Here is a 23,942-nt window from a genome sequence, read left to right as displayed (position 1 = left end):
TGTGGATATGAGTGTTTTTGTCTGATGCGCACTGTGAATATTTTCCCCTAGTCCGTGGCTTCCTTTTTCATTTCCCTAATGGCATCTTTCGAAATTTTTAATTTGAATCAAGTCCAGTCTATAGTTTTTTTCTCTTTTGTGGGTAGTGCTTTTTGTATATTAAGAAACTTTTGCCGACTTTTAGGTCACAAAGTGTTTTCTTCTGGAAGTTTCATATATAGTTTTAACTTTTATGTTTAGGCCTGTGAATTAATGTTTATGGGTAGTGTGAGGTAAAGTCAAGATTGTTCCTTCTGGAGTTCCCATCTTGGCTCAGTGATTAACGAACCTGACTAGTATCCATGAGGATGCGGGTTCAATCCCTGCCCCTTGCTCAGTGGGTTAAGGATCTGGCGTTGTCCTGAGCTGTGGTGCAGGTTGCAGATGCAGCTCGTATCCTGCATTGCTGTGGCTGTGGCCTAGGCTGGCAGCTACAGCTCCTGTTCGACCCTTAGCCTGGAAACCTGCATATGCTGTGTGCACGGCCCTAAAAAGACAAAAAGACAAACCTGCCCCCCTGTGTGGATTTTCAGGTGTTTTAGCGCCATTTGTTGAAAAAGACTTTCCTTTTACCATTGAATTACTTTTAAGCCTTTGTAGAAACTTCAGTTAGCTGTATATGGGTAGTCCTCTTCCTGAGCTATGTTTATTCTGTTGCATTGATGTGTTTGTCTGTCCTTAAGCCAACACTGCATTATTTTGATTACTGTGGTTTTGTAATAAGTTTGAAATCATGCAGCGGAAGTTCTCTGCCTTGTTTTTGTTTTTGCTTTTTTTGCTTTTTTTGTTTTTTTTGGCTGTGCCCACAGCATGTGAAAGTTCTTGGGCTAGGGGTTGAGCTCTCACCACAGCAGCGACCTGAGTTGCTACAGTGACAACACTAGAGCCTTAATCTGCTGTGCCATAAGGAAACTCCCTCTGGCTTTTTTTTTTTTTTTAATTTTTAAGATTCTTTCCCTTTTTTAGAGTCCTTTGCATTTCCATATACATGTTAGTATCACAGCCTGTGAATTTCTCTTGAATCTATTTGTTTTGTCTTTTTAGATTTCGTATTTGTCTGTTTGTCATCTCTTCAGCACAAGGCCAATTATATGAACTGTAATTTCTTTCTTTCTTTTTTGGCGGTACCTGTGGCATGCTGAAGTTCCCAGGCCAGGGACTGAACCGGAGCCACAGCAGTGACAATGCTTTTTTTTGTTTGTTTGTTTGGCTGCATCCACAGCATATGGAAGTTCCTGTGCCAGGGATTGAATCTGAGCTGCAGCTGTGACCTGTGCCAAAGCTGTGGCAAAGCCAGATCCATAACCCACTGTGCTGGTCTGGGGATTGAACCTTTGCTGCCGCAGAGACAATGCAGGATCTTAACCTGCTGTTCCATAGCGGAAACTCCTTATTTTCCTTATTTTCTATATTCTTGATGCTCTGGCACTTGCTTGGCTGCACCCACAGCATGTGGAAGTTCCCAGGCCATGGATTGAACCCCCATTGTAGTTGCGACCTGCATCACAGCTGTGGCAACACCAGGTCCTTAACCCATTGTGAACTTCCTTTTATTTTATTTTATTTTATTTTTTTGTCTTTTTGCTCTTTCTTGGGCCGCTCCCGCGGCATACGGAGGTTCCCAGGCTAGGGGTTGAACCGGAGCTGTAGCCACTGGCCTACACCAGAGCCACAGCAACGCGGGATCCGAGCCGCCTCTGCGACCTACACCACAGCTCACGGCAACGCCGGATCGTTAACCCACTGAGCAAGGGCAGGGACCGAACCCGCAACCTCATGGTTCCTAGTCGGATTCATTAACCACTGCGCCACGACGGGAACTCCTTATTTTATTTTTTAATGAAAATACAGTGACATACAATATTATGTTAGTTTCAGGGATATGACATAATGATTTGACATTTGCATGCATTATGAAGGGATCACCATGCCAAGTCTAGTACCCATCTGTCCCCACACAAAGTTATTACAATAGTCTCGACCATATTCCTTCTGTTGTATATTGTAGCTCCGTGATTTATTTATTATATCATTGGAGTTTTGAACCTCTTAATCCCATTCCTCTATTTTGTTCACCCCCTCTCTGCATTCTGGCAGTGACCCATTCTCTGTATCTGTGAGTCTGTTTCCATTTTCGTGTGTTTGTTTTGTAGATTCCGCATGTGAGGGAGAGCATGTGCTATTTGTCTTCCTCTGACTTATTTTACTTACCATAGCGCTCTTCAGGTCTCTCCACGTTGTTGCAGATGCCAAGGTTGCCTTCTTCTCATGGCTGAGCGATGTGTACCCCAGTTTCTGTATCCATTTCTCTATCTGTGAGCACTGAGTTGCTTCCATATCTTGGCTGTCGTAAAAAATGCTGCCTTGAACATTGGGGTTCATGTATCTTTTACAATTACTATTTTTGGTTTTGGGGGTAAATAGCCAGAAGTGAAATTGCTGGATCGCATAGCAGCTCTATTTTCAGTTTTTTGAGGAACCTCCATACTGTTTTCCGGAGTGGCTGCAACAGTGCACAGTCATAGCAGGAGCGCTTGAGGGTTCCCCTTTCTCTGCATCCTTGCCCAGCACTTGTTATTTGCTGTCTTTTTGATGAGGGTGATTCTGAAAGATGTGAGGTTGGATTTGCACTTGTGGTTTGCTTTGCCCTTCCCTGATGTGATGGGTAGGTAGCGATATTCAGCATCTTTTCCTGTGTCTCTTGGCCGTCTGTATGACTTCTTTGGAAAAATGTCCATTCAGGTCTCCAGCTCATTTTGTAATTGGGTTGTTTGTTTTTGCTGTTGAGTTGTATGTATTCGTGTACGTTTTGGTTATTAACCCCTTATTGGGCATATTGTTTGCAAATATCTTCTCACATTCAGTAGACTGCCTTTTTGTTGTTTTTGATAATTTTCTTCATTGTGCAAAACCTTTTTTGGCTTGATGTAGTTCTATTTGTTTATTAAAAAAAAATTTTTTTTTTGTCTTTTTAGGGCCACACCCACGGCATGTGAAGGTTCCCGGGCTAAGGGTCGAATTGGAGCTCTAGCTGCCAGCCTACGCCAGAGCCACAGCAATGCAGGATCTGAGCCACATCTGCAACCTACACCACAGCTCATGGCAATGCCGGATCCTTAACTCACTGAGCGAGGCCAGGGATCAAACCCACGTCCTCATGGATACTAGTCTCGTTAACCACTGAGTCATAGAGGGAATTCCTGTTTGTTTATTTTTGCTTTTGTTTCCCTTGCTTTAGGAGACATATCTGAAAAATATTGCAAAGAGTGATGTTAAAAAGTATGCTGCATATGCTTTTTTTTTCTTGAACTTTTTTGAGTTTAGATCTAACATTTAAGTCTTTGGTCCATTTTGAGTTTATTTTTGTATATAGTGTAAGAAAGTAGTTCATTTTGACTCTTTGGCATATAGCTGTCCACTATTCCCAGCATCATGTATGTATGTTTGTATGTGTGTATTTATTTTTCTTAGGGCCACAGGTGCAGCATGTGGAAGTTTCCAGGCTAGGGGTTGAATTGGAGCTGCAGCTGCTGGCCTACACCACAGTCACAGCAACACCGGATCTGAGCTGCATCTGTGACCTACACCACAGCTCATGGCAGCGCTGGATTCTTAACCCACTGAGTGAGGCCAGGGATCAAACCTGCATCCTCATGGATACTAGTCAGATTTGTTTCCACTGAGCTACAACAGGAACTCGCGTCTTTTCTGCTTTAACCTTCATACATCGTGTGCTGCTTCGGGTCCTCCGCACCCATCCTGTCCACCTGACTGGATCCTACCCATTTGTACCAGTCGGGCAGATAGAAACCACCCTGAGTATTTTAGCAAAAACAGACTTCATAAAATAAATGAACTGAGGGTGTACAAAGCCATCGCAAAGCCTGGGGCGGTGAAGGTCAGAGAGAACTGCTTCTTGCTTTGAGAAAATCCGAAAGCGCTGGACTCACAGGACACCGAGTGGCGTGACCTGAGACGCTGGAAACATTAAAGCCACTGTTTCCCAGGCGCTCCCTTGGCAGCTGCTGCAGACTCAGTGTTGGTTGCGTGCCCTGGTGTCTGCCAGCTGCTGCCAGCGAGGAATGATGGTTTCTCCTTGCTTGTCACCTCAGTCTTACATAAGCACCTCTCACTGGTGGCGTCTGAAGGAGAACCCTTCGGTCCAGGGACTCTGAGAAATCCCGGGTTAGGGCTTCTTCTTCGCCTTGCTTGGAAGGGCAGACAGGGATCTGAGAATTACCAACACGATCTTCCTCTTTGGATTCTTAGCATCTGTACGCACCCTTCTACCTGTATTTACATTTTCAGATGATCCTAGAGACAGACATTTGCTTCTGCCGAACCCGTTGCCACTGTTAGTCATAAAAGTGAAGATGCGTTCCCTCTGTCCCTTCCCTCTCTTTTGAGATCCTCTACCTAAGATGACATCGTAAGGTTAACTACCACTGACCTGGCCTGTGTAGAATAGTCGGAGAAGAGGAGAAATGATTATGCACATCAAAGCAAGGAAGATGCCATGTATATTTACAACCGTGCTCCTATCTGCAGCTGGTCGTGGTTGGCATTTATACCTTCCTTCTCCCGCTAGCCAGGCCACGTTTCCTTTGTGCTCCTAGCAGTCCCCTCTGTCTGATGCTTCCTTACCTGGCAGGTGATTCTGTCAATGAAGAGTTCGAGCCAGTAGGGGCCCTTCTGCTGTTTGTCTTCTCTTACCTTCCGCTATAAAGGAGAATACTAAAGAGGCACTCCAGAGAGCCCCCTGGTTCCTGACAATGCTTTTGTTTCTATGGCACGGGGAGCTCAAAGGAGCCAGGCGCCAGTGTTCACTGTCAAGAACTGTGGAGGGTCTGCTCTTGCAGCCTCCTCCCAAGCCACCAAGTTTGCCTGGCAGAGGACACAGGACTCTTGGGTCAAAGACAAAACCACAGCACGCAGACTGAGATCCATGTCCAGGTGGAGAGACAAATTCCTGGTGCTTCCTGCTGCTCTGTCTTCCCTAAATCCTCTTCCTGTTTGTATTTTTTTTTCTTTCTTTTTAACAACTTTTTGAATCAGTTTAGAATGTGTTTTGCTCTGTAGTATGCAATAGATATTTAAATCAGGGGTTTGCAGACCTTTTCTTAAAGGGCCAGGTGGTGACTTTTTTAAGGTTTGTGGGTCATATGACTTTGTGGCAACTTTACAGCTCTGCCATTGTAGCCCCAGTCCTAGGAGCCATAGACATTAGTAAACAAACACAGGTGATACGATGCTGACAGAACTTGACCCACAGAAATGGGTACTAGTCTGGATGTGGCCCGCGGGCTGCAGTTCACTGACCTCAGCATCGAGCTCTCCATCCCCTGTTAAAAATGGAAGAGGCTGAAATGTTACCCTCCTTGCAGGCGATCGGGTTAGACCCAGTACAGTTTCATGGATGCTGGCAGAAGGCAAGTAGTTTATTACTCATAATAATAGCAAAAGCCAGAATATCATCATTTGCTCTGGTTCCGGAGCCCCAGGTCCCATCAAGCAGCCCTAGGAAGGCCAGGTGTAGCACCTGCACATACGCTATAGGAGAGGAGCCGCAGGCTTTGGGAACATGAATCTTTTATAATTGGCAGTCCTCCTGCCTGACCTTTGCCCTAGAGGAGCACATCTTCATTATACTCTGGAGTAAACATACCTGTCCTTTACTCCAGAGGGAGACCCTCTATCTTCCAAGGCTATTCATTTTATAAAGCTTTTTGAAAAGACAGTCTAGAATAAGGGCAGTCAGGGCCTCTGCTTGGAAGACATTCACACACAGAGAGAGAGAGAGAGACCCAAGGAGAATCGTCTTCCAACCCCCCTCCCCCATTCCTCCACCCCCGCCCCCCAGTCTGCTGCTCACAGAGCCTGTCTAGCAGTGGTGTCTTGCAGTCATTCAATGTGCATCTGCTGGGCTACGGTTGTATTTTCTCAGGCTCCTGTTTGCCTTGAGGATAAGAATTCATGAATTCATGCGTCTCAGGCTATCTATCATTTTTTCCCCCTAAGTTCATAACATGAACACTTTTAATTCGAAGCATGTATCGCTCTCAGGTGTTTTCCTTTTCCATCCTGCTTATCTACTAATTTTCAGATGTGGGAGCACTTCCTTTTAAAATACAATGTCTGGGAGTTCCTGTTGTGGCGCAGCAGAAACGAACCTGACTAGGAACCATGAGGTTGAGGGTTCGATCCCTGGCCTTGCTCAGTGGGTTAAGGATCCAGCGTGGCCGTGAGCTGTGGTGTAGGTCGCAGATGTGGCTCGGATCTGGCGTTGCTGTGGCTGTGGGGTAGGCCAGCAGCTACAGCTCCGATTCTACCCCTAGCCTGGGACCCTCCATATGCTGCGGGTGCGGCCTTGAAAAGACGAAAAAAAAAAAATGCAATGTCTGAAGACTTCCAGTCTGGACAAGGTGGCACAAACCCTTCCTTTTCTCCCTGATCCTGCTGGGCACAATTGTAAACCCTGGGAAACACAAGAGACAGCCACGCAAGAACTCTGGAGTGGTTTGGGACCCCAGGACTGTAGGAGCAACAGCAATAGGATGCTTACATCTCCCCACCTAAACAAGAAGGCAGCCCAGACCCTGTGTTTACTGAGCCTTAGTCTAGCAACAGAAGGCCACTCATTTAGGCTCATTCCTCCCTGGCCTGGCATGGGAGTCCCACTGACAGATTCAAGTGAGCCTGGAACCACTGGCAAAGGGGATCAGTTGGGAGCCCCACCGACAATAAGCAGGTGGGACAAGTGCTGACCTTCTCTGCTGGACCCAAAATTCCCATCTTCTGCTGAGAGATACCATGTGGTCAAGTGAAAGTGGAAGGAGAGAGACCCTTTCTTACTCCTGCAGCGATTAACCTGCCTGTGAAATGTTCTCCATGCCTGCTGGACCTGAGACCACCCTCCCTCCACCGAGAGATACTGCGGGTGACTGTGGTGGCCAGAGGGATTCTGCCACACAAGCAGCCTGCCCTGAGACTCCCCTCCTCTATCGAGAGACCCTAGTAGGTCACCCTGGAGAAACCCCTACCACCCCCTGTAATGGTACCAGCCAAGATCAGTGGGAGCCCAAGCAAAATTACATTGCAGAGCCTTTGAAAATTAAACTGCCGTTGGAGTCACAGCATATGAAAATACTCCAGGGCCTGTAAGTTCAACCTATACAAAATGCCTGCTGCTAAAATGAAAGAATGAAATAGGATTTAGAGCCTTCTAGCACAGTAGACAAAAAACCTAGGATACAGTAAAAATAAATAAATAAATAAATAAATAAAAATTACCTGTCATTTCAAGAACCATGAAAATCACAACTTGTACAAAAAAAGATAATGAACTGACACCAACACTAGATGAATCAGATGGTGGAATCATCTGACAAGGATTTTAAAGCAGCTGTCATAAAAATGCTTCAGCAATCAGTTACAAAGTCTCTGGAAACAAATGAAAAAATAAAAAAATCTCAGCAAAGAAATGGAAGTTATAAAAAGAACCAAGAGGGAATTATAAAATTGAAAAAATACAGTAACAGGAAAAAAAACAAAAACAAAAAACAACCCTCACTGAACGGGTGCAGGGACAGAGTGGAGATGACAGAGTATGGAGTCAGTGACCTTGGCAATCAATAAAATTCCTCATGACTAGGACTAGTCAATAGAATTTACCCAATCTGAACAGCAGAGAGCAAACGCCAACCAGGATAGAACCAAAGAAATCCATAGGAAGACACCTTAAAATTAATGATCTGAAGACTAAAGAACATAAAAGTCTTCAAAGATGGTAGAGATAAACAATATATTAACATCCAGTGTCTTAACCTGAAGTCACGGAGGCCCAAGGGAAGTGGCTCACGTTTTTTCTAGTGTGGAAAGAAAATAACTGTCAATCATGAACTCTGTGTCTGTTAGAACATCATCTTCGTGAATGAAGATTAAATACATACAGACATTACTGGGTGAAAGAAACTGGAAAGAATTTGTTTCTAGCAAATCCGTCGTTAAAGATGAGCTAAAGGAAGTTCTTCAACCCTAAGGAAGTAATAAAAGAAAAATTCTTAGAGTACCAGAAGGGAAGGCAGAATGATGGAAAGAGCAGAAATACAGATACATGCAGCAGCTGACCATTTTCCTTATGAGCTTTATAAATCATATTTGGTGACTGAAACAAATTATAATACCTTGTGATACTCACGACAATGATATTTAATTTAAAAGAGGGAAGATTTAAGGGATCTGAAAAGAAGTGATATTTCCATACTTCACTTGGTGTGTGATAAAATGTTTTTACCAGTAGACTATGGTAAGTCACATGTGTATATTTTTTTACTTGGAACAACCACTACAAAAACTATACAAAGAGATAACAGTCAAAAACACAAGAGAGGGAGTTCCCGTTATGGCTCAGTGGAAACGAATCTGAATAGTATTCATGAGGACCCAGGTTCAATCCTTGGTCTTGCTCAGTCGGTTAAGGATCCTGCATTGCCGTGAGCTGTGGTGTAGGTCACAGATGCAGCTCAGATCCTGTGTTGCTGTGGCTGTGGTGTAGGCTGGCAGCTACAGCTTCGATTAGACCCCTAGCCTGGGAACCTCCATATGCCTTGGGTGTGGCCCTAAAAAGACCAAAACAAACAAACAAAAAAACCAAAAAAAACCTCCAAAAAATCAAAAAGCCCCCACAAGATAAATTAAGATGGAATCCTAAACATATTCAACCCACAGGAAATCAAGAATAACAGAAATGAGGATCAGAGGAAATAAGTAGGAAACAAATAATAAAATATTGCCTATTTAAAAAAATAAAAAATAAAATAAAAAAATTTAAAAAAAGACCCAATAAAATTGATTAGTCATCAGATACCAAAAAAAAAAAAAAAAAGGAGTTCCCGTCGTGGTGCAGTGGTTAACGAATCCGACTAGGAACCATGAGGTTGCGGGTTCGATCCCTGCCCTTGCTCAGTGGGTTAACGATCCGGCGTTGCCGTGAGCTGTGGTGTAGGTTGCAGATGCGGCTCGGATCCTGCTTTGCTGTGGCTCTGGCGTAGGCCAGGGGCTGCAGCTCCGATTCGACCCCTAACCTGGGAACCTCCATATGCCGCGGGAGCGGCCCAAAGAAATAGCAAAAAAGACAAAAAAAAAATAGTGCTTATTTTAGGGCTAATTATCAGTACATCAAATGTAAATATTCTAAATATATCAATCAAATGAATAAGATTGGCAGAGTGGATTTAAAAAATGACCTGAGGAGTTCCCTGGTGGCCTAGTGGTTAAGTATTTGGCGTTGTCACTACTGTGGTTTTTGGGTTTGATCTCTGGCTCCGGAACTTCCACATGCTGTGGGTGTGACCAAAGAAAAAAGACCCAAATATAAGATGTTTACAAGTAACTCATTTTAAATTCAGTGACATAGGTAGGTTGAATAAAATTGTAGAAAAATATATACCAGGCCAACAGGTAATCTACTATGTAGAGTTGCCTCTATCAATACCAGGTTAAGTAGACTTCAGAGCAAAGAAAATTAATACAGATGGAGAGTGACTTTTTGTAATGATAAAAGATCTATCTGCATTATATGAATATGCCCAGACATCAGAGGCACAAAATAAATCATGCAGAAACTTATATAATTGAAGAAATTAAAAAAATCCATAATTACAGTTGGTGACTTTGAATTCCCCTCTTAGCAATTCCAGAACTACTAGACTGAAAATCACAAGGCTATTGAAAATCCCAACAACAGAATTAGTAAGATCTAGTTGACATACAGAGAATATACCACCCAGCAATAGCAGAGTATGCTTTTCTTCCAAGTGCTTTATGGACCATTCACCAAGATAGACCATATGTTAGGACATAGAACAAACCTTAGCAAATTATTTATTTATTTAAAACAATTTTTTATTACAATTGATTTACAATGTTCTGTCAATTTCTGCTATATCGCAAAATGACTCAGTCATACATACATATATTATTATCTTCTATCATGTTCTATCACAGGTGATTGGATATAGTTCCCTGTGGTGACAGTAGGACCTCATTGCTTATCCATTCTAAATGTAATAGTTTGCATCTACCAACCCCAAACTCTTTGTCCATCCCACTCCCTCCCCCTTATCTTTGGCAACCACAAGTCTGTTCTCCATGTCTGTGAGACTGTTTCTGCTCTGTAGATAGGTTCGTCTGTGCCATATTTTAGATGCTGCATGTAAGTGATGTCGAATGGTATCTGTTTTTCTCTTTCTGGCTTACTTCACTTAGTATGAGACTCTCTGGTTGTATTCATGTTGCTGCAAATGGCATTATTTTGTTCTTTTTATGGCTGAGTAGTATTCCATTGTGTATATATACCAGATATTCTTAATCCATTCATCTGTCAATGGACATTTAGGTTGTTTCCATGTCTTGGCTATAGTGCTGCAATGAACATAGGGGTGCCTGTATCTTTTTGAATGAAAGTTTTATTTGAATAGATGCCCAAAACTGGGATTGCTGGAACATATGGTAGTTCTATATTTAGTTTTCTGAGGTACCTCCATACTGTTTTCCATAGTGGTTGTACCAATTTACGTTCCCACCAACAGTGCAGGAGGGTTCCCTTTTCTCCACACCCTCTCCAGCATTTGTTATTTGTAGACTTATTAATGATGGCCATTCTGACCAGTGTGAGGTGGTAACTCATTGTAGTTTTGATCTGCATTTCTCTAATAATTGATGATGTTCAGCATTTTTTCATGTGCTTGTTGACCATCTGTATGTCTTCTTTGGAGAAATAGCTATTTAGGTCTTCTGCCCATTTTTCGGGTTCTTTGTTTTTTCTGTTGAGTTGTATGACTTGTTTGTATATTTTGGAGATTAAGTCCTTGTCGGTTGCATTGTTTGAAGCTGTTTTCTCTCATTCGGGAGGTTGTCTTTGTATTTTATGGTTTCTTTTGCTGTGCAGAAACTTGTAAGTTTGATTAGGTCCCATTGCAAACCGGACCTTATTTATTTATTTAGTCTTTTGTCTTTTTAGGGCCACACCCACGGCATATAGAGGTTCCCAGGCTAGGGGTCTAATCGGAGCTATAGCTGCCAGCCTACACCACAGCTCACAGCAATGCTGGATCCTCATCCCACTGAGTTAGGCCAGGGATCAAACCCACAACCTCATGGTTCCTAGTTGGATTTGTTTCTGCTGCACCACAGCGGGAACTCCCGGAGCAGATTTATAAGAATTGAAATTACACAGGAGTTCCTATGTGGCTCAGCAGGTTAAGGATCCACTACTGCAGCTCAGGTCACTGCTCTGACCTGGGTTCAGTCCCTGGCCTGGGAACTTCCACATGCCACGTGCCTGACCAAAAGGAAAAAAAAAAAAAAAAGAAATCACACACAGTGTATTCTCTGACCACGGTCAAAGCAAACGAGAAAATAACAGGAGCAAAAAAAATCCCTAAATATGTGGAAAAATAAATGATACCTTTCTAAATAAGCCATGGGCCAAAGAAGAAGTCTCAAATGAAGAGAAAAAAACATAGAGCTGAATGATAGTAAATATAAAACATTATATATCGGATGTAGTTCAGGCAGTGCTCAGAGGGAAATTTATAGCAATGTATACTTATGTTAGAAATGAGGAAAGATCTCAAATCAGTGAAAAATCAGTGAAAACCTAAGTAAATGTAAATAAGAATCTAAATGTAAATCTAAATAAATGTTTATAAATTGGAGGATTCAATATAGTAGAACATCAATTTCGCCCAATTGATCTGTGGGTTTGATTCAGTTCCTGTGAAAATCCCAGGAGGGTTTTTGTAGGGATAGACAGGCTTAGTATAAAATTTGTAAGGAAAGGCATAGGAACCTAAAATAGCTGAAACAGTGTCGAAGAAGAATAAAATGGGAAGAATCAGACATCCTGATATCATAGTTTCCTGTATTACACCCGTAATCAAAGTGGTATGGTGTTGGCAGAGGAATGGACACAGAACAGAATGGAGATCCCAGAAATAAACCCACAAATATGCTTAACTGATGTTTTACAGAAGTGCAAAAGCAGTTCCTTGGAGGAAGGATAACTTTTCCAACTAGTGGTGCTGAGGCAATTAGATATGCATAGGCAGAAAACCCCAACCCCCCCTCCCCCACCAAACACAGACAACAAAAGTATACACAGACACACAAAACACAGGTTGTCTTAAATGTCACACCTTATATAGAAATTAATTCTAAATGGATTAGGGCCTTAAATCTACAGTGTGAAACCATACAACTTAGAGAAAGCGGTTATTTATTTATTTAGTTAGTTAGTCTTTTGTCTTTTTAGGGCTCTACCTGCGGCACATGGAGGTTCTCAGGCTAGGGGTCGAATCGGAGCTGTTGCCGCCCGCCTACGCCACAGCCACAGCAACCAGCCACAGCAACGCGGGATCTGAGCCCCATCTGCGGCCTACAGCACAGCTCACGGCCACACCAGCAGATCCTGAACCTACTGAGCAAGGCCAGGGATCGAACCCGCAACCTCATGGTTCCTAGTGAGATTCGTTTCCACTGTGCCACGACGGGAACTCCCAGAAAAGTTTTTTTCAAGAAAAATATGCCGTCCTTCTTCTGTCCCTTTATCCTTCTGGCCTGTCTGTATTTGTAGTTTGGACATCTCACCTTTGGGGGCTTCTCATTGGTCCCGAGGGCTGACTGGGTTGGTCCTCTCTCCCACGGGCTCCAGTCATGCCACGATGGACGTTTGTCTTTTCTCTGCTTGCCCAGCATCTGAGTCTTTACATGTTTGGGGAATTTCTGTTGCATGGACTTTGTTTGGTGTGAGGGCCCACAGCCTGCTACAGAAAGTAGGAAGGACAGATTCTATCTCTGGGTACCATGTCCTGGCAACTTGAGTATAACGGTGTCATTTAAAATAGTCTTTCTTTTTAGCCAGACACTTTGAGCATGGAGTGAGTGATGCAAAGGGACTCAGACGTGGAGAACTCAGCTGTGCTGGTGGCAGCAGCATTTGCCTTTCAGGGGGGCACTGGCGATGCGATCCAGGGACGAGTGGTGTTAGGTACAGTATGTGGCTTGGGGGGCATTGAGTGGTGGTCCTGCGACCAGCCTTCTTCATTCCTGCCTTTCTAATAATTCATTGAGCTATGAGATCCTTTCCATAAATTCCTTTTCCATTTAGTCAGTTTCTGTTGTTTGCAAAAGAATCTTGGTTGATTCAATCCCTCATCTTAATAATGGTGTACATTTTTCTTGCTTACTTGTCATTTCCTCCAACCAGATCACGGGCAGGGGCTCAGTCTTATTAGTCCTTGCACATTCACCACACAGCATGTTTGAGATATATTGGCTTCTCTGTAAATAATAAATGAAACATGCAGGTCTTCAACTTTGTTTCTCCACTGGCATGATATTTAGTGGTAATTACTTTGTGTCTTTGGCATTCGGTGGACTTTTAGTGTTCTGTGCTTTGTAAGATTTGAATATTTTATTTACCTTCTTGAGTACTTTGCTGGGAACTTGCAAAAGAGTTTGTAGGCACAGTTATCCTGAACTGTGTTTTTCCTTCAGTCCTTTTTTTTTTTTTTTTTTTTTCCTTAGTGGATATACTAAGTGAGCTAGATAGGGGAACGCCTTTTATCAGGACAAAAAATAAGACTTTGTGATCAACTGACACAGGAACAAGCTGGTAGATTTTATGTGGACAGCACGGTAGTATCAGTACACTGATGTGTCTTTTTCTTGAGATATATGTGTGTGCATAAAGGCTATCTCTCTGTATGTCCTGTTTGTTGTTCCTGTGGTTAATTCCGAAGTATTTCAGTCACTTGGGCTCAAGTTCTCAGTTATTTTGGAGGATTTCCTCTGCTTTGTCCCTCTCATCAGGATTGGCATTGATTGTACCTCTTTGGTACCTTCCCTTGTCCTCTGCTCATGTTTTGAGCCAAGTCACCATGACCTTTCCTGCATAACCGCCTCACAGGCTCACTTTTACTGAAATCAAGCCCATCTTTCACAGAGCTCCTGGCTGGATCTTTCTGATGACACTTCAAGGTGCTCCATAGTATCCTGTGATTCCAGCCCAAAGTTGGTCTGGGTATTTGTTCCGATTGCCCTTCTTACTACACTTAACCATGGTTCGGAGTTCCCGTCGTGGTGCAGTGGTTAACGAATCCGACTAGGAACCATGAGGTTGCGGGTTCGGTCCCTGCCCTTGCTCAGTGGGTTAACGATCCGGCGTTGCCGTGAGCTGTGGTGTAGGTTGCAGACGCGGCTCGGATCCCGCGTTGCTGTGGCTCTGGCGTAGGCCGGTGGCTACAGCTCCGATTCGACCCCTAGCCTGGGAACCTCCATATGCCGCGGGAGTGGCCCAAGAAATAGCAAAAAAGACAAAAAACAAACAAACAAACAAAAACCATGGTTTTACCAATCCCATATTAAATAGTGTTTGGAATAATCTGTTTCTTCTGCACCTGCTGCTTGCCCCCTCCGCAGCCTCAGTATGTTCAAATTCTGCCCTTCCTTTGACAGAGAACATGCTCGGGGATGCCTTCCCTTACCCACGCTCCTTTATTCGATGCAGAGATATTCTTTCAGATAAGCACCACCGCTTGTCTTCTGGGAGCCAATCTCATCTTTCCTTTGGCTTTAGCTACTATGGTCCTCGTATTTGAGGCAGTTGAATGGATTTGAAAATGAAAGCACCACTGTAGCGGTGTCCAAGGTAATGGATCGTAGGTTTATCTCATTAGGTTTTAGAAAACCCAAAGCGCTATCGAAAGCCGAACACCTTCAAAACACTATAATCTGCCTCATGCAGATACCAGTAGGGATATTTATGGTTATGAAACACATGGTTTCTTCTTTAAAATGGTGCCTTGGTGTTTCCTTTCCTTGCTTGGAGACTTTTATTCAAATTATCGTTTGTTTTGTGCTTTCACAGTCCATGCTCCGAGGGAGAGGAGGTTGCTATAAACATACATTCTATGGCATTGAAAGCCATCGCTGCATGGAAACTACCCCAAGCTTGGCATGTGCGAATAAATGTGTCTTCTGTTGGCGGTAAGTAAAAACGAATGGCCATGGCGACCAAATATGTAATGATCTGTAATAATCAGTTTCAGCCCAACCCTGCACTCAAATGTACCCAAAGCCCCGTGTTTTTACAATTCATCCCCTTTTCCATTCCTATTATATTTTTGAATTGGGTTGCTTTTTTTTTCCTGGACTAGTTTTATCAGGGGGTTGCCAATTTTTAGTTTCTTTTTTTTTGTCTTTTTGCCATTCTTGGGCCGCTCCTGCCGCATATGGAGGTTCCCAGGCTGGGGGCCGAATCGGAGCTGTAGCCACTGGCCTACACCAGAGCCACAGCAACATGGGATCCAAGCCGTGTTTGCGACCTACACCACAGCTCACGGCAACGCCGGGTCCCCGACCCACTGAGCAAGGGCAGGGACCGAACCCGCAACCTCATGGTTCCTAGTCGGATTCGTTAACCGCTGCGCCACGACGGGAACTCCCAAATTTTTAGTTTCTTAAGCCCTTGCTTAAGCTTTATGGATCTTCTCCATTGTGTCTTTGTTTTCTTGTTTAATACTCTACTACTCTTTCTTTTCTCTCTGTTCTTTTTCGAACTTAAATTGGACTATTAATATTCAGTCTCCTGTAAGTTTTTACGTATAAATTTTCCTCCAGCTACTTCTTTAGCTATATTCCGTAGAGTTTGATTAGTTGAGCATTATTCAGTTGGAAATATTTTCTAATTTCCATCATGACTTCTTTGTAACTCATGGATCAAAGAAGTCTTTTTTAAAAACGAGATTTTGGTGATTATATTTTCGTTATTAAACTTTAACCGAATTTTATTATTGTTATAATACATGGGTTCTAATGCAAAATATATAAAATTTATGAAGTGCTACATGCCTAGTATATATAGTCAGGTTTAAAAAAAAAAATTCTATCATATGGAGTTCCCTTGTGCTGTGGTGCAGGTTTGATCCCTGGCTGGGAACTTCCACATGTCACGGTCCTGGAGGAAAAAAAAATCTATCATATACTCATGGAAAGAGTGTGCTTTTTAATTATTGGGTAATAAAACAGCAACAAAATTATTCTTTGTTGCGTATTTTTTGTTTTCTCATTGTTGAGTAGTCCTTTTCATCTGTAATAATACTTTTTTGCCTTAAAGTCTGTGTTTTCTAATATTAATGTAACTCTATTAGATGTCTTTTTTGGGGGGGGTCTTTCTTTTTTCCTTTCTTTATGTAACTTCAACTTTTATGTGTCCTTATATTTTAGTGGGTTGCTTAGAAGCAAGTGTTTGGCTGGATCAGTTTTTAAAAGTCATCTTTACTGAAGTTTTATTTATATATATTCGAACGTACCTGCTTAAAATGTACAATTCAGTGAGTTTCGGTAAACGTGTGCCCTGGGCAACTATGCCCATGGTCGAGATGAAGAACTTTTTGTTGTCCGTGGAGGTTCCCCTGTGCCCCCTCCCAGTCAGTTTCTCTCATCTCCTGCCAGCCTCAGGCAAAGTGATTTTGCTTCCTGACATGATATGTTACTTTTTCTATAGACTTGCATAAAAATGGAATCATTGAGTATGCATTTTTGTGTCTGGTTTCTTTTGCTCAATAAAATGTTTTTGAGATTTCGATTCACCCAGGTTGTTATATCTCAGTAGTTTGTCCCTTTTTATTACTGAAGAATAGTCTGTTATATGGTTGTACCACAGTCAATTTATTCAACTCTTTTGAATATTTGAGTTGTTTCAAGTTTTTTTTTTTTTTTTTTTTTTTTTTTTAGGGCCGTACCCATAGCATACGGAGGTTCCCAGGCTAGGGGTTGAACTGGAGCTGCAGCTGCTGGCCTTTGCCACAGTGACAGCAACGCAGGATCCGAGCCATGTCTGTGACCTACACTGTCGCTCAGGGCAACGCCGGATCCTCGACCCACTGAGTGAGGCCAGGGGTAGAACCTGCGTCCTCATGGTTACTAGTCGGGTTCATTACTGCTCAGCCACAATGGGAGCTCCCAAATTGTTTCCAGGTTTTGACTTGATAAGGAATGAAGCTTTATGAATATTAATGTACAAGACTTTTGTAGACAAATGTTTTCACCTGGGTGCGGAATTGCTAGGTTTTTAAAAAGCCACTTGGACAATCTCTCTTTTAACTGGTGAGTTTAGTTGATCTCTTTATAGTCATCTTTTTATTTATAGAAAAATTCTGACAGGTATATACATTCTTCATAATTTTTTTTTTGTCTTTTTGCCGTTTCTTGAGCCACTCCGGCTGCATATGGAGGTTCCCAGGCTAGGGGTCGAATTGGAGCTGTAGCCACCAGCCTACGCCAGAGCCACAGCAACACGGGATCCGAGCCACATCTGCAAGCTACACCACAGCTCACGGCAACGCTGGATCCTTAACCCACTGAGCAAGGCCAGGGATCGAACCCGCAACCTCATGGTTCCTAGTCGGATTCGTTAACCACTGAGCCACGATGGGAACTCCTACATTCTTCATAATTTAAAAAAAAATTTCTTTTTATGGCCACACCTGCAGCATATGGAAGTTCCCAGGCTAGGGTTTGAATTAGAGCTGCAGCTGCCAGCCTACACCACAGCCACAGCAACACCAGATCTGAGCTGCGTCTGCACCCTGTGCTACATCTTGCAGCAACGCTGGGTCCTTAACCCACTGAGCAAGGCCAGAGATCAAACCTGCATCCTCAGGGAACTTAAAACCTGCTGAGAACTCCAAGGAATATCTATTTTTATTCTCTTATTTTGTGCTTTTTTGTTTGCCTTTGTACATTTTTTTTTCTTCTATTTTTCTTTCTTTCTTTCTTTTTTTCTATTCAAGACCGCTTTTATAGTAAGGCATCAGTTTTTGTGTTTTGTCGTAGGAGGCTTTTCAGATTATCTTACTGGACATTGAAGCCCTGAGTGTTGTGTAAGCTGGCTGCATACAGTGTATCCTATGTAGAAATGAATCTTTCACGTAAAATGGGAAATCACTTAAATTGCCGACATCTTTTCTTTAGGGCCTGCTCCTCGTTCATTTTTCTCCTTCATGACAGCTCCGGGTTCTCTAGCTCCTTAGTCCTTGTGTCTTCATGTCAGCTCATCTTGTCATGATCACCCATGACTTCCTTACCATCAGCTCTAACGGGGGTGGCTCCATTCTGTTGTAGTCGAACTCTAGCGAAGCATGCTCGACAAAAAGGACTTCTGCAGTCTCTTCTAGTTTTCCCCCCAACCTTTGGGCAGTTTTTCCGTTTCCCCTTGTTGGCGCTTTTTTGGCTCCTTCTTTGCCTGAGGAGGTCTGTCTGCTTCTGTCCTTGGCGTTCTTGAATCGCTCTGCCTTGTGATGGGAGGCATCGCAGGCCGTCTCCACGGCTTCCCTGCACACTTGTGGTTCCACACCTTTCTATTCTTGATCTCCAAGCCTAGTCTTCCTCCTGAGGCTTCCTCTTCTGTTTGTGATTGCCTGTTTTGGATATATTCTTTCAGATGATCCACAGGCACGTCAAGCCCAGTTTGTCCCCAGGAGTTTATTATGCTCTCTGTTAACTGTTCTTTCCTGTCTTGGTAGTGGCAGCCTTAGCAATCCAGCGCTGAGACCGAAAAGCTCTCTTTCTCTAACTCACTGTGTCCATTTGTGTATTTAATTCTGTTGATCGTACTTTAGGTTCTCAGTATTTTATCCTTTAACAGCCAAAATGATTTAATAGTCTGTGTCATCTCTTAATGTATCGTTCATATTGGAGCTATACCTCTTAAAAATTTTCTTTTAATTTAAGTGAACATAAAAGTAGTCCAGGCTTAACATAGAAAATTTTAGAAAATACCAAAAGCTATGAAGAAAAACAACTATCTGTGATTCAAGCATCCAGGGAAAACATTGCTAATGCTTTATGGTATTTGCTTTCTGGTTTTTTTCCCCTTAAGTCTTTCCTCTTATTTTAAAAAAATATGAGATCATCCTCTACTTTCTGTTTTATGTCCTGTTTTTATTTTTTTAAATATAAGACTTTTGCTCTATCATTAAAGGCTCATATGCATAAACTTTTTGTTTTGAAATAATTTTAGTTTACGGAAGATTTCCAAAGATGGCATGGAAATGATGTGTCTTTCACCCATCTTTCCCTACTGTTCAGACCTTCTTTTTCCGTGGAACAAGTATCAAGACCAAGACATGAGCATTGATTCAATACTGTTAATTAAACTGGGAACTGCGTGAGTTTTTTTTTCCATTTTCCTGTTGGATCCAGTTCAGGATCCTACATCCAATTTAGGTGTCACATCTCTAGTTTCCTCCAGTTCTTTAGGCTTTCCTTGTCTTTCACTACCATGACAACTTTTGAAGAATATTAGGTATTTTTGGATTTTTGGAAAATGTGACTTTCTCAGCTTATCATATTGGGGGGTACATATCATATCTAACTGTTATTACTGAGGTTTTTTGGCTTTTTTTTTTTTTGGCTGCACCTGTGGCATGTGGCAGTTCCTAGGCCAGGGATATAACCCGTGCCTTAGGTACAGCCTCTGCCACAGTTGTGGCAACACAGGATCCTTAACCCACTGTGCCACACAGGAACTTCCTATTACTGTTTTTTGAACATAGAATGAGTAGTATAGTGAATTTCTGTGTACCTACTCATATATCTAATCACACTCCATTTACCTACCGTAGTCCTCACTATTTTGATGCAAATCCCAGCCATTACTGTTTTATCTGTACATATTTTGATTGACATATAATATAAAAATTAAGGCCTTTAAACAAAGAATATAATACTATCATCCTGTCTTAATTTCTTTTATATGTTTTCCCTTTAGTTATCCAGAGATATAGTGAAAAACTGGAAAGTATCTTTTTGGACATTCTGTTAAATCAGTGGTTCTCAACTGGGGCAAAATTTCTGTTTTTTCACCCCATGTGGAAACTTAGGACACTTGACCGTGTTTAGAGACCTTTTTTTTTTGTCTTTTTTGCCTTTTCTTGGGCTACTCCCACAGCATGTGGAGGTTCCCAGGCTAGGGGTTGAATCAGAGCTGTAGCTGCTGGGCTACACCAGAGTCACAGCAACGCGGGATCCAAACCACGTCTGCAACCTACACCACAGCTCACAGCAGTGCTGGATCCTTAACCCACTGAACAAGGCCAAGGATCGAACCTGCAACCTCGTGGTTCCTAGTCAGATTCGTTAACCACTAGGCCACAACGGGAACTCCTAGAGACCTTTTTGATCATTGTAACCGAGGAAGGTGCTACTGGCATCTCCCTAGTAAAGGACAGGGTTGCTCTTATATATCACATAACATAAAGGACAACCCTCCACAACAAAGCATATTCAGTCCAAAACGTCATTTGTGCCGAGGTTGAGAAATCTTGTGTACAGTGGTCCAGAGGTAGAGTAAGAACTTCACAAGAGTGTATTTGCTGTTTTTACTATCCTTTGGCTACTGTTGGCATAAGTTTAACTTTTATATAAGCTGTAGACACACAGTACATCCATACTCTTTTTTGGTTATACTGTCAGTTGTTTTTAGAGCTATTAAAAGTAAAAAAGTAAATTTAATTTTTCCTCATTGTTTTCCTTTTCAGCACTCATCATTTCTTTCTACAATCCAAGTTACTACCTGGTATCTGTTTCTTTTGCCTGAACAACTCCCTTTATCATATCCTGCAATGTAGGTTTGCTGACAAAGAAATTTCTCAAATTTTGTCTGCCAAAGTATTTATTACTCCATTTTTTGAAAGATATTTGCACTGGGTATAGAATTCTGAGTTAACAAGTTTTTTTTTGTTGTTGTTGTTGTTGTTTTGCTTTTTAGGACCGTGTCTGTGGCATATGGAGATTCCTATGCTAGGGGTCGAATTGGAGCTGCAGCTGCCGGCCTACACCACAGCCACATCTTCGACCTACACCACAGCTCACATCAACACTGGGTCCTTAACCCACTGAGCGAGGCCAGGGATCGAACCTGAAACTTCATGGTTCCTAGTCAGATTCATTTCCACTGTGCCACGATGGGAACTCCAAGTTTCCTTTAAGCTTGTTGGAGTTCCTGTTGTGGCATAGTGGAAATTCCTAAGCATTCTTTTAGGTGTCATTATAGTTTTATCTGGCTTATTTGTGTTGTCAGAAGTAATTTTTAATCTTTGTTCTTATGTATTGTGTCCTTTTTCTCTAACTTAAAGAGTTTCTCATTTGCTTTGTTTTTATTAGTTTGGATATGGTATTTTTAGGCTGTTAAAAAATATCTTGGTTGTTCTATGAGCTTCTTGGATATGTGGTTGTTTATCGTTAACTTTGAAAAATTGTTGGCCATTTTTTTTCTGCTTTGTTCTCTCTGTTTCTTTTCTGGGATGTCAATCATTGGTATTTTGGTTCTGGGATTCAAATTTTGCGTGTTTTGGACCTTTTGATGTTGTCCCATAGTTCTTGGATGATCTGTCCTTTTCTTCACTTAAAGTTGTGTGTGTGTGTGTGTGTGTGTGTGTGTGTTGGTTTATTTTTTATTTTTTTATTTTTTGGTCTTTTTGTCTTTTTTAGGGCCGCACCCACGACATGTGGCAGTTCCCAGGCTTGGGGTCTAATCGGAGCTGTAGCCGCTGGCCTTCACCACGGCCACAGCAACACCAGATCTGAGCTGCGTCTGCAACCTACACCACAGCTCAAGGCAACGCTGGATCCTCAACCCACTGAGCAAGGCCAGGGATCAAACCCGCATCCTCATGGATACTAGTTGGGTTCACTAACCACTGAGCAACAACAGGAACTCCGTTAGTTGGTTTATTTAGATTGGCCTCTCTGAATTTTTTTCATTTTTTTCCTCTGGAATTTGTAGTGAACCATTGATCTGTTGAAGGCCTTTTTTTTTTTCAGATTTATTTTTCCTATTTGATTGTGTTTAATTTTCATGTTGGTGCTGAATTTACCCACCTGGTCTTGCATGTTGTTCACCCTTTTCTGTCAGGGCTTTTAACATGTCAAAGCATCATTTTAAAAATATTTCCTGTCAGATAGTTTCAACACTTGAGTCAAAAGAGTTTGGTTCTGTTGATTGCTTTGTCTGCTGGAAACGTGTTGTTGTTGGCTTGCTTTTTGGTATGACTCATTTTTCTGTTTAAAGTCAGAAATCTTTTTTGGAATATTAGAAACCGAAGTAAATGTTTTTGTGGGTCTGGAAATTGGCACACTTTTCCTTTCTGGTGTCCTTTATAGAGGTGTTTTCCTCTATGTCTGATTCCTCCTGCACTGCCTCTCAGGTAGGGTCTTGCAATAATATTCAGCTGGTGGTCATTACTGGTTGCTTGCTAGCCTCGTGGTGTGTGGCTGGGAGAGAGGGGGGGGGGCCTGATTGAGTCTCAGTCTTAACCAGGCCCTTCTCTTCTCCACCTACCCTTCTCTGCTTGGTGTCAGGATGGAAAATTAGTAAAATACAGCTGTAAATAGCTAAGCTTTTATGAGGCAACCAACTCTGATTTTGTAATTATATGGATTTCTTCATCGGAAGAGACGAGCTGAAATCTTAATGCAGGGGGACCTTTAGAACTTTGGCCTCTTTTTTTTTTTTAAGGCACCACACCAATCCAGTGGGTACTGAATGGCGGTGGAAGATGGACCAGCCTGATAGCATCTTAAAGGAAGCCATCGAAAACCATCAGAACATGATCAAGCAGTTTAAAGGTACTTATGTTCCCACTACAAAGGAATTGCTAATAGCCTGAATTAAATCGGCAGAGGAATTGCCTCTTTGGCAGGATTTTGTCCCTGCTGGCAACCTCTCATTGAGGGAAGTGAAAACTTTGTAGAAATATTATATCCATTTTGGCCTTTTTAGTTTTTACTGATAACGTTATGTCCCCTACGGGGGAAGAACTAAAAAATTTAATTCAAAGCATAGCTACTGTAATACAGCGCACTCCGGCTGTTAAGTTTCGCCTGGGAATGTATCACCATCTTTCCCCAAAACCTTTGTTATTGTTCCATCTTGGTGGGCACAGAGCAGCCTTAAAATGGACTAAAAATTCTAGATCATTGGAAAAGTCTTAAATAATATCTGTCTGTTAGAGAGTGATGGGAAAGCATTTTCGTACAGATGCCTTATAAAGAAGAAGGGTTAGTGTGAATGAAGTTTCCTCCCCGTAATCCACAGTGATGTGCAGAAATCTGCCTCTCAGTCTTTAGAATTTCCTGATTGAGCTCTGTATCACAGTTAAAGGTATGTGACTTTACTGGAGATTGCTGGTTCTCAAGCCGTAGGGGGCCTCCGAACCCCTTGTTCAAATAGAGATTCCTGGTCTTCTTCCCTAGCAGATAATTCAGTGAAGTCTGAGGTGGGGACCGAGAATGTGCCTTTCCAACGGATTTCCGGGAGGTGTGGATGTTGTTGAACCGGGACCCATCTTTTGAGACCCACTGCTCTAGGTAGATGTGGTGCACTGGTGAAGTGACGGCTTTAGACAGACAGCTGCAGAGGGTCCACGGAAATTTGTTTGGCTCCCTGTTAAATGTGTGTGCTTCTGTCCTCCCCCTGCCTCTAGTTAGTTCTCCCTCCTTTCGTCTGCCTTCCTTTCTGATGCAACAACCACAAAAAATTCCAGCCAAGGTTGTCTTGATGCAGTTAGTCTTGTGGTGCGAACATCCTAAGTGAGCGTCTTTGTAAACCCCGGTAATTAGCATTTTGAAGATCAGGTGACCCTTTCATGCAGAGCAGTGTATTCTTTCAGGTCACTGCTTCTTGAGATCATAGCGCTTCTGATAGTGTTTTTCTTTTTTTCTTTTTGTCTTTTTAGGGCTGCACTCGCAGCATATGGAGATTCCCAGGCTAGGGGGTCCAGTCAAAGCCGTAGCCACCAGCCTATGCCAGAGCCGCAGCAACTCGGGATCTGAGCCGA

At 42.4% G+C, this 23,942-nt stretch overlaps 1 protein-coding gene across 2 annotated transcripts in view; it reads left to right on the top strand.

The window, feature by feature from the left end:
* Positions 1-23,942, top strand: part of LOC125127220 (S-adenosyl-L-methionine-dependent tRNA 4-demethylwyosine synthase TYW1) — a 142,539-nt gene that overhangs the window by 31,552 nt on the left and 87,045 nt on the right. For both annotated transcript variants that reach the window (XM_047779925.1, XM_047779927.1), the window contains exons 10-11: positions 14,969-15,087; positions 22,622-22,731. In XM_047779925.1, coding sequence (XP_047635881.1) covers positions 14,969-15,087; positions 22,622-22,731 — 229 coding nt within the window. The remainder of the gene's footprint in view (positions 1-14,968; positions 15,088-22,621; positions 22,732-23,942) is intronic.

This window comes from Phacochoerus africanus, chromosome 5 (genome assembly GCF_016906955.1).
Source record: "Phacochoerus africanus isolate WHEZ1 chromosome 5, ROS_Pafr_v1, whole genome shotgun sequence".
Classification (NCBI taxonomy): Eukaryota; Metazoa; Chordata; class Mammalia; order Artiodactyla; family Suidae; genus Phacochoerus; species Phacochoerus africanus.
The sequence above is the reverse complement of the archived record's forward strand: the minus strand, read 5'-3'. Positions and strand labels throughout refer to the sequence as shown.